Source organism: Carassius auratus, chromosome 19 (assembly GCF_003368295.1).
Source record: "Carassius auratus strain Wakin chromosome 19, ASM336829v1, whole genome shotgun sequence".
Classification (NCBI taxonomy): Eukaryota; Metazoa; Chordata; class Actinopteri; order Cypriniformes; family Cyprinidae; genus Carassius; species Carassius auratus.
In genome coordinates this window covers 25,484,469-25,495,770 of record NC_039261.1, presented here as the reverse complement: position 1 = coordinate 25,495,770, position 11,302 = coordinate 25,484,469, and the positions used below count along the sequence as shown (strand labels likewise).

Here is an 11,302-nt window from a genome sequence, read left to right as displayed (position 1 = left end):
AAGTATCACAACATCTGTCTCATTTAAGTCTCTGAGTGACTTACCTGTGCCGCCTTCAACCCCGAGCTCATCATCATGGACATCAGTGTTATCATCATCTAAACAGAAAGAAGTATGCAAAGGAATTAATACCGCTTTCAATTCACAATTTCCCAGGATTCGATCCACTCTGAGAGTAGCTGGTAACAGCTACTTTTACGATCATTAATGTCTATAGCACAAATGGTCTGAATTACGTGTCAACATGTAATACTTGGGGTTAGGGAAACTCAAAATCAAGTGCTTTAGACCTACGAGACGTACCGTCTGCAACATCATGGCTGTCTGCATCAGTGTGTTCTTTAGAGATGACAGAAAATTGAAAGAACGTACATTTAATACTTTTTGCATGACAAAGGCATCATTTTATTCTTACAAGACTGAGCTCATAAACATATTTACCATTTGATGTCGTAGCATCTGCTGAGTCATTGTCATGGTCATCTAGAAGAAGAAAAAGATTAATACTGCATCAGTTTTGTCATCTTACATGTTTCAGTAACACCACATCTCACAATTGTGATTTTATCTCTGAAACTGACTTTGACATTTCATCACACAATATGACTTTATATTTCAACACGTGACTTTAAATCTTCAGCTGTTGTTTTTTCTCTGTCCATGCTTGAATCAGAAATGCTGATGTAACTTCGTTCACCATTCGTAAGAAACTAATACATTTTTTGCAAACAACATACTTCGATAAAACTTGTGGAGAAGAAGGTATTTATTACATCACATCTGGTTCACAGTTAGCACTGAAATAAAGGTGTTTTGTGAAGAATGAAAGACCACTGACATGTGAACAGAAAATGTTGTGCTTTGTCATTTGTCTCTGGTGATGCCCCATCAGGAGACTCTGTATGTTTGGATATTCATACGTTAGAAATGACCAGATTTTCTTTTTCACAGTGACTTTATATCTCCATTTATGACTTTGTCATCTTATTATGACTCTTTATGCTGAATTGTGACTTTATACCTCACAATGTGACTCTGTATCTTCAAAAAGTAGTTTATATCTCACAATATTAATCTTGACTTTTTATCTTCAGTTATAACTTTATATTTCACAGTTGTAGCTTCATATCTTCAATTGTGAGTTTGTCTCAATATGTGACTACTTTATATCGTCAACTGTGACTTTAATGCTTTACATCTCACAAAGTGTACACCTCTCTATTGTGGCACAATGTCAATTTATTCTTATTTTAAACATTCTTGCAATTATCTGATGTATTTCATACTCTGAGGTAGATATGGGCCTCCATATTTATCAGTAAATACCTTGTCTTTCCTTTTCCACGCTGGAGTCATTGTCTTCATCAGTATCTATAAGCAGAAGAGCATTAATAAGTTGACTGATGTGATTTGATGAATGTAACACACGAAGGCAATATTACAGTCATGACTTTTCATCTTCACTTATAACTTTATATTTCACAGTTGTGACTTCATATCTTCAATTGTGAGTTTGTCTCAATATGTGACTACTTTATATCATCAGCTGTGACTTTAATAATATACAGTTTTACTCCACATCTCACAATTTTGACAAAATGTACACCTCTCTATTGTGGCACAATGTCACTTTATTCTTGTTTTAAACATTCTTGCAATTATCTGGTGTATTTTATACTCTGAGGTAGATATGGGCCTCCATATTTATCAGTAAATACCTTGTCTTTCCTTTTCCACGCTGGAGTCATTGTCTTCATCAGTATCTGTAGGCATAAGAGATCATTAAGTTGACTGATCTTGTGAATTGATGAATGTAACACACGAAGGCAATATTACAGTCATGACTTTTTCATCTTCAGTTTTAACTTTACATTTCACAGTTGTGACTTCATATCTTCAATTGTGAGTTTGTCTCAATAAATACAGTTTTACTCTACATCTCACAATTTTGACAAAATGTGCACCTCTCTATTGTGGCACAATGTGACTTTATTCCTAATTTTAACATTCTCGCAATTTTCTGGTGTATTTTTTTACTCCTTTTTTTTTTTTTACTTTTGCTCTAAATACCTTGTTTCTCCTTTTCCACGCTGGAGTCATTGTCTTCATCAGTATCTGTAGGCATGAGAGCATTAATAAGTTGACTGATGTTGTGATTTGATGAATGTAACACACAAATGCCTGAATCTTTACCTGTTTCTAAGCTGTCCGTGTCACTCTTGCTGCCGCTGTCAGAGCTGTCTGTGTCTGTGGACTCGGTGCTGTTCTTCTCTTTGTCCTGTTCTTTATCTTTGCTGTCAGAGTCCGTGTCTGAACTTGAGTCTTGACTGGAGTTGTCAGAATCAGGTTTGTCTTCTTGCTTGTCTTCTGTCATTTCCTCCAGTGGACTTTCGTCAGACCGACTGGCTGTGGTGTCTTCTTTTGAGGTGGCGTCTGGTTTGGATTCGTCCTCTTTATCTTTTCCCTCATCACTGTCGCTGCCAGTCTCATTGGTGTCCTCCTTCTCGCTGTCTCCATCATCTTCAGTGTCTTTCGAGTCACTGCTGTCCTTGTCTTTATCCTCGGTGCTATCCTCGGGGAAATCCGTTGTGTCTCGAACGCTGCTGGTGTCTGCGTCGCTGTCAGAGTCCTGGTCTTTCTCTTTCTTCTCCGTGCTGTCGGTGTCTTTTGAATCTGAATCCTGGTCTTTGGATTCATCTGAACCTTTCACCTCATCAGTGTCCGAGTCGCTGTCTGTGTCGATTTTGTCTGGTGTATCAGAGGTGTCTTTACTGGAGTCATCGCTGGTGTCTTTGTCATCTTTCTTGTCACTCTTTTCATCGGAGTCTCCATCTGATTCGTCTTTGTCAGAATCTGCATGTAAAAAAAAACAGGTTTTCATTATTACACATCGTTAGACTGACATAAAACATTTTAATTACACAGACAAATGTCTTGAAACTCAACTTACAGGCAAATGAAATGAAAAGGGTTACACATTTTGAGGACTGCATCAGATTATCGACTCGTGTGAATAAATGTATAATTTTAATGAATTTCTCATAACCAGATTAGATGTGATCGATACTAAAACAATTAAAAAAGTTTGTTCCTTGAAATAAAATAAGATATAAAATATACAACTATTTGACAAAGTAACATTTCTCAATTGCATTTAGTTTATCTTGATGTACAAAAATAAAGCTAAAATAAAAATGAATGAATTAAAATGAAATAATTAAAACACTAAAATTACTAAAATTATAAAATCTAAATGAAAACAGATCATATAAAATTCAAACAAATTCAAAATATGAATAAAAACTAATAAATCAATTGAGTCAGGACAAAAAATAATACTTGGTACTGAAAACTTTTACATTGTGCCTTGTTAGTACGAGCAGATTAATTATTATTTTAAAGACCGAGTGATAATCATAATATTGTTTTTTTACATTTAAGCTGAATTTCATTTAAGCTCACCATCCGAGTCCTGCTGTTCATCTGTGTCTGAAGAATCCTTGTCAGATGAATCATCTGTATCTTCTTCATCAGAGCAAAAACACAACTGATATTAGTTACCAACTACTGGCTAAATCAGACAGGATCATTATTTCAAAGAAAAGTTTTAGTTTGTAAGAAGATCAAACTTTTGAAGCTTTAATTTTGAAAGAAAATACCAAAATGAGTAAAAATAAAAATAGATTAAAGCTAAATTTAACTTACACACTCACACACACACACATATTTATACAAATGACGTAAAATTGATGCTAAACCAACACTGATTTGACAGTTTGATTTGGAAAAGTTTCTGCATTGATTTGAAATACCTGTAGAGGTTTTATTTGCATCATCAGATGCATCAGCAGAATCTGTCTTTTCCACACTAGCAGAATCCCCGTCTGAAAATACATCCATGTGTCATTTCAGAAGAATATGATTTTACAGGGAGAAAGGAATGACTGTGCCACGTGTTCCTGGAACATCTTTTGTTAGAGCTGGAACAATGTTTATGTCAGCAGTGTTGATACTCCTCACCCTAACCATTAACTACCACCAGAAGCTTGATAAAAGTGATGTAAAGACCCACGCATGAGCCTAACATTAACCCTTAAATCTGAGTGGTTGCTATGACCGTTGTTCAATAATCAACAGGATGTTGTTACAGGAACATGTTCTGCTTGAAGCATGAGAAATCCCTACCTGAGCCGTCTGAATCACTGTCTGCCTTTTCATCCGTGTCTGTGAAGCAGAGGTTTAAACAGTGAGTCAGGAAATCATTGTGTATCACACACACACACACACATTTTCATTTAGAAAAATTTAAATGCATTTCAATATTGTTGTCTGAATCGAGTTGTGAACCCATAAATACCATTTCTGTCATCATTTTCTTTTTTTCTTTTTGTTTCAAACCTGAGATTTTTTTTCCATTTCAAACAAATGAAGAAATTTTTACATTTTCCTTTGTAAAAATAGATAATATTATACATGTTTGGAACAGTATGAAGGTAAATAATATACAAATTATTTATTTATTTAATTATTTATTATTATTATTTATTATTAGTATTATTATTTGTAGTTTTGTTTTCAGTTGTCATTTAAGATTTAGGTTAAGTTTTATATATAACTAATAAAGAAATTACTTTTTTAAATGTATTTATATATATATATATATATATATATATATATATATATATATATATATATATATATATATATATATATATATATTTACATATTTTAAGAAACTAAAAACAATACCAAATGAAATGTAGTTCATATTAATATTCATGACAAAATTTGCATTAATGGGTGATGGAAGTTATCCTTTTATATTAACATATACATGTCTTTATTCAGTTAGTGTGTTGGTTCACCTGTAGATTTCTCTTCTTTTGAATCTGTATCAGCATGTTCTGCATCTGAAATAGTATACAACATATTTAACTCATGATGCGATCTGTTTGATTTGTCACGTTTGTTTCTGTGATTTCTCATACCTGAGCTGACCTCCGCTGATGGTTTCTCATTGTTCTCGTCTGCAGAAGATAAAGGAAAGTCCTTCATTGAGAGTATATTGCACACGTGTGCATTCTGTATCTTTTGAAAATAGATATTTGGCTTTTACCCACCTGAATCGCTTGTCGTCTCCTGCGATGCATCTGTTCCTGTATTCGTGTCTGTGTCAGTATCTGTTGTGTCTGATGAAGATATTTAAATCAAATTGCATATTGAATAACACATACATGTTTTTGTATTCTGCACTTGTTATCATTAGTATGGGATGCATGTCTTTAATAGATTGGATTCAAAGTTGATTCACTTTTAATCAGACAGTTTTTACAAAAGAAATTTGTTAATATATTGGTATTTAAAAGGGGTAAAATGTTTAAGGAGTTGGTGAAGTGAGGGAAGCATTTTCAGATTTGTACGAAAAGAGCTGTTGTTGTTCTGTGTTTAAGAAACTGATGCACAGGTTATGTTGTACCTATTGAATCTGGGCCGCTGGTGGCTTCATCCAGGGGTTTGTCATCTGAAATGTGTCGAGCTGTTAGATAGAGCAATACTTCACTCAAATATATCACAAACAATAGTGAAGGCCATGAGATGAGTCTTACTGTTTGTATCTGATGTGTCAGGAGTACCATCAACCTCTTAAAACAAAGAACATTTGTAGAAAAGACAATTATTTCTTTATGCCGGTGTCATTCCTAATGTCTTTATAAAGTGGTTTTCATGCCTTATAATGCTGCTAACGCAAGTGTGGGATATGGAGGCTTTTTTGCACTTTTTATCTCACAATTCTGACTTTTCTTCTCTCAGTTCTCATTTTATATGAGAAATAAAATCGGAAGTGCTAGATATAAACTCACAATTCTGAGAAGAAAAGAACTGTGGGATGTGAATGTGTAATTGTCACAATTGTAAAATAAGGCACAATAACCCGATTTATTATGTTGTTGTTTTTTTCAGATTTTTGATTTGAAATCTCATGAGAAAAGAAGTCAATAAAAAGGTGCAATTACCTTATTTGTTTCTCATTCTTTCTTTAAATATTTAAATACATATTTTGAGGGTGAATGTCAGAATTGTGAGATGGAAACTTGAAATAACAAGATACAAACTCCCTATTCTGAGGAAAATTAAGTTAAAAGTAGGAGATATTAACTTGCAATTGTGAGGAAAAAAGAAAGAATTGTGAGATAAAAAGTCAATGAACCTTATTTTCTGTATAATCATAACTTATCACAACAAATGTAATCACTTTATGGAGTTTATATCACAACATCACCAAAGACCAAACATCACCCTGCTTTTCATAAATGCACTGATTTTCATTATGCTGAATGTTTAATGTTGGAGTGTGACACTTATGAAGGGGTTTCTTACTCTGTATTTTTGCCCTTTTGATTTTTAAGTACAAATATTTGCACATTCCTCAAGATCAGGATTAATTTACTCAAAGTAAAATGACTTGAGGTATTAAGAATTGATCAAATTGAGTTTATTATTTAAAAAAACTCAGTGACCGAATCGATATTCACTTAAGCATTCATTTAAAATTCTTGTATTTAATCAGTATATTGATGCTGAACGCACAGCAGTTAAAGATTAACCAGTGTGTTATCACACTCATTCATGTGTTATCTTTATGTGGATGCACAGGTGGTGTTCTGTGAAAGCTGTGTGATTCAGTGCTCAGCTCATGAAGTCTTTCTTTCTTTTCTGTCCTGTATATCTAGACTGTTGATAGCAGAAACTGACCTGGTTTCTCAGTGGTGTCAGACGAGTCAGTGGGATCTGAAATCAAAGAAGAGTTTTAACACAGTGGGCTGATTCTTATCTGTTTTCTTGTTTGGGATTTTGGATTCAACATGAACTGTCTCAGAACGTCTTCAGAATGAAAAAAGTAGAGATGTTCCGATACCGTTTTTCTCTTCCCGATACCGATTCCGATACCTGGGCTCAGGGTATCGGCCGATACCGAGTACTGATCCGATACCTGGGTGTATATCTGTATATACAGCTGTATATACTACTAGCCCTGTGTAAATTGCTAGAATTTTTTATGGTGTGCTTCAGACAGATCCCTCAATAAAACATGAACAAATACATGGTGAACTACTGTATTTATTACAGTATTTTTATTATCTAACATGAATTTGACAGTATTATTTATTTTCTTATGCAAAAAAGAACTTCAAATGCAGCCAAAAATCTAACACCGCAAACTAAAAAAGGTATTTAAGTTTTACAATATAACTGTATAAAAAAACTGCAACAAATAAGTCTAGGAATATAAAAAAAGATCTATTAATCAGATAATCTCTTTACAACAAAACAAGTAAAAAACAAGCAACCATCTAGGCATAATTATTATTATTATAGAGATGTATTATTATTACTGTAGGCTACAACAGTAGCTTTATATATTGTCAATTTACTCATGTAAACCAAACATTTATTTTAATGGGCTGCCATGAAGATCTTTGAGTGTCTGTGTTTATGATATGACAGTATTCTCAAATGAAACGGTAAATTCTCATGAAGTGACGGTTTATGCGTTCGTGTCCTCATGACACACAGCAGAGACTACAAAACAGCGAGCTCTCGCGCATCTGTGCCAGTCACCCACAGAGATGTAGATTTTGCGGGAGTAATATTTAAATAGTATTTTGCAGTTTAATATTCACAGACACTAGTATATATTCGGCTACTGTCTGGAGCCCTGCGTTTTGACTTACACGGAAGCGACTGAACGCAGTTGCCGGTACTGAATATACTCGAGAGTCTGTAACTACCGGTACTACAGAGACATACTGCTAACCACTGATCTATAATATAGTAGCGGTTTCACTGTCTTTTGGCAGTTTAGAATGTGATGAGTGATCCAGTCATATATAGATAAGGGCTGCTAACGCGTTTTCATTTCTTCTTTGCTGCTCTAAACAGGGGTTGCTTGTGGCAACACAGCACAACTTCCTGTGTTTTCAATGCATTTTGAGCAGCGAAGAAGAACCGTGCAGCGGTTAGGCAAAGCTTGCGGTCATAACTAGGTCTTTTTTAAGAAAATGGTATCGGATCGGTATATGGGTTCATGTACTCGCCGATGCCGATGCCAGAATTTGTTGTGGTATCGGAGATATTTCCGATACTAGTTTCGGAATCGGAACAACTCTAGAAAAAAGTCTTTCTTACCTCCTTGTTTCTCTGCTGAATTTTCCCCATCTGTAGTCCCTGTTTAAAAGAAGCTTTTAAAATGTATTTTCATTTGATAATCATTTGATAATCTTTACATATTTAGAATAATTGTTATGTACTATTATGGTATGTTTTGAATTAGCTTAAACATTTTTCAATTATTTTTCAAAGTTTTTATACGTTTCTAATCTAAGTTTTGTTGTTTATTATTTTTCAGTTTATTTCAAGTAATGAAAATGTTTCTAATTTAAGAAATATTTTTAACTTAAGTTTTTTTTCATCTTCTCTCGCTCTCTGTATATATATTAACTTTATTTCTTACATTTTTATACAGGTTTCATTTATATATATATATATATATATATATATATATATATATATATATATATATATAGTTTTAGTTAACAAATAAAAAAAATAGTTTGCTAACAATAACAACAAAGCTGACTGTTTAAATCTTGATGTTGAAATTCAAGTTCATGTTCATGTTATTAGACTTTCTGATTATATAACATATTTCACAGGTAGACTTCATCATTTAACATCCAGACCAACCTGAGTCTCCATTTCCAGGGATTGGAGTTGGAGGAGTTGAAAAAAGAGAGAAAAACGGATGACCTGCAAAAGAAAACCCTTTTATGGTAAATTGATTTATGCAGAAATAGAGCTTGAATTGATTGCACCTTACCACTGAGGATCCCTAGAGCTGCAGCCGCCTCTGAGATTACAAGTGAGAAGAAAACACAATCAGTGACATAAACCAGATCATACTCAGTTTGAAGAAGATACTTCTTGTCCTCTTTATAACTATAGCTGCCTGCCCAGAGGATACATAGAGCTATGAAATCAATGTGCAAAGCAACTCGCATCATTTGAAATGATCAGAAATGAGTTCACACTGAGTTCTTTAACTGTTGTCTAATTGCAGACTGGGGCATTGCTGAAATCACCTCTGAAACTCACATGAGATTACTGGGGCCTTTTCCTAAGGAAAAGTAAGTCTAATTTCACCCAATTTCTGTTCAGAAGAAAATAACTGGGATTAAAGAGGGATTTTTCTGTCTATAATGACTTTCTTGAGCAATTGTAGTAGTACAATGCAGTTCATTGTTCTTACACAGCTCATGCATTCAAAGGCAATAATTAACACAAAAGTCACCATTTGCATTATAATTAAGGTTCATTTGTATAAGAGCCTCTTTCTTACCATCGTTATCTGTTCCATCTGTATTAAAACAAAAGACAAGACAGTCAGTCAGTGGTCTTGAGTGCATTGAGCTGTAAGAGTCCTATATCTTCTATAGAGGCCCAGCACAGGTGAACAGAACTCTTTTGTGTTCAGTGAAGGACTCTGATTACACTCTCTGCTTCCTGTTACTTAGAAAGAAGTGCTGGTGCATGGCACTGATGATAATTTAGGGATTCGGGGTCATCTGTAATGGTATATTTGTGAGCTATATGCGAGAAATGTAATTATGTCAGACAACATCCTTACCGTTTATGGGTGCAGAAATAGAGACACCCACTAATGCAAAGATCAATGGAACAACCAGCATCCTATATAACAAGACAAAAAAAGACAATTCAGAAAAAAAAAAAATCTCTAAATTAATTACGATCTTAGTTTTTATTTTTATAGAATGTATATTTATGAATTAATATGATTTATTAATGTATACTGATGTATATTTATTTATTTATTATAGAATTATTATTTTCTGATTTAAATTCATATATTAAATAATATATTTATACACCCACATATAATGTATCTTTTAAATTTTGGAACATTCTAGAAAATTATAATATAATTATACAAATTATAATATAACAATTTCTATAAACAAACAAGTAAAAAGTTCAACATGTATAGCAACAAAAAAAAGTTAACTCTTTATTTAAATTGAGGACAATCCTTGATACAATAAAAATTCGGTTTCCTGTTGGTTAACATTATAATTTTTGCACACAATCGAAAAGTTTGGTAAAAAAAAAAGTATATTTCAAATACTTTAATTTATTCTGAACTTTTGTTCAGACACTGTAGCTGATAAACTTTAATTTAGGACTAAAGGTCTGGCTTTAATGACTTCTAAAATCCTTGCTGCAGATACACAGACATTGTACTAGTTTAAAACGGTTTACTACTCACAAAGTTAGCCTTTGTCAATATCAGTTATTATCCATTGCATTTGCAGATTTACCTAATAATCATTAAATAATCATAAAAAATTACAGCACATAGAAAAAACAAGCAGGCCAGGAAAATGAATGTGAAGCAGAGACTGGTACTCACCGGGACAGCATTGCAATAGCACAGAAATGCAGTGTGGGATTGGCAAAGGTACAGTAATGCAGGTCTGAAGCCTGAGTGAGTGGAGCTGCTCTCAGATCTTTTATACCCTGTGTGTTTCCTGGCCTCTGAGGGGGTTGAGCTAAAGACAGAGGCGTTACATGAGAACCTCTAACGTTCCTCTCATTAGAACAGGGTTATGAAGTCAGGCCATCCTGCTATTGTTTGTGTTTTCAAACAGCCTTTGTAAATAGAGTAGCTTCTATGTCTGTGTCTCAATGGGTCCCACTTGATTTCTGTGATTCGAGGTGTTCTTCTTGGAAAGCAAACAGAGGGTTGCTGGGCAGGACGTACTCGTGGCTTTTGTGTCTGTCTTTATTTTCTATGGTACAGAAAGAAGTCTGTTCTGCCGTAGAAACCGTATTCGTGGAAAAGCCAGGCATCAAATTTCATTTGGATTTCTTTAATGCACTACTTTGTGTGAACAATAACTGCTGGTTATACGTCAGAGATGATGGGCTATTGTTGAGTTGCCAGGGTGTTGCAGTGGTTGCAGGGTTTTCGAGCTCCAGCTACTTTAGTGAAAACCTTTAACAACGACACACAGTCATAGTCATGTGACTTGTGTTTTTGCTTTGGTTAATTGTGTGTGTGTTTTTTAAGTGATATATTTGTATTGCCATTTGTGTATTATGCTTTTTTTTCTTATAATATAAGGCGATCTTAAATTATTAAACCATACATTTTTGTCAATTTGTTTATTATTATTATTTATTTAGTCTGTTTGGTAATCTTAATTTAACTGATTAATGGATTCAT

At 33.8% G+C, this 11,302-nt stretch overlaps 1 protein-coding gene across 1 annotated transcript in view; it reads right to left on the bottom strand.

The window, feature by feature from the left end:
- stm (starmaker) overlaps window positions 1–10,936 on the bottom strand; it is a 13,191-nt gene extending 2,255 nt beyond the window's left edge. The window contains exons 1-23 of the mRNA XM_026290158.1: window positions 10,875–10,936; window positions 10,487–10,663; window positions 9,686–9,747; window positions 9,398–9,415; window positions 8,879–8,908; window positions 8,746–8,808; window positions 8,188–8,226; window positions 6,754–6,789; window positions 5,607–5,642; window positions 5,477–5,521; window positions 5,121–5,189; window positions 4,989–5,027; window positions 4,866–4,910; window positions 4,186–4,224; window positions 3,813–3,884; window positions 3,463–3,525; window positions 2,194–2,853; window positions 2,071–2,115; window positions 1,719–1,763; window positions 1,327–1,371; window positions 442–483; window positions 304–339; window positions 45–98 (exon numbers count right to left, since the gene is read on the bottom strand). Coding sequence (XP_026145943.1) covers window positions 45–98; window positions 304–339; window positions 442–483; window positions 1,327–1,371; window positions 1,719–1,763; window positions 2,071–2,115; window positions 2,194–2,853; window positions 3,463–3,525; window positions 3,813–3,884; window positions 4,186–4,224; window positions 4,866–4,910; window positions 4,989–5,027; window positions 5,121–5,189; window positions 5,477–5,521; window positions 5,607–5,642; window positions 6,754–6,789; window positions 8,188–8,226; window positions 8,746–8,808; window positions 8,879–8,908; window positions 9,398–9,415; window positions 9,686–9,747; window positions 10,487–10,663; window positions 10,875–10,936 — 1,822 coding nt within the window. The remainder of the gene's footprint in view (window positions 1–44; window positions 99–303; window positions 340–441; window positions 484–1,326; window positions 1,372–1,718; window positions 1,764–2,070; window positions 2,116–2,193; window positions 2,854–3,462; window positions 3,526–3,812; window positions 3,885–4,185; window positions 4,225–4,865; window positions 4,911–4,988; window positions 5,028–5,120; window positions 5,190–5,476; window positions 5,522–5,606; window positions 5,643–6,753; window positions 6,790–8,187; window positions 8,227–8,745; window positions 8,809–8,878; window positions 8,909–9,397; window positions 9,416–9,685; window positions 9,748–10,486; window positions 10,664–10,874) is intronic.
- Window positions 10,937–11,302: the final 366 nt, after the last annotated feature.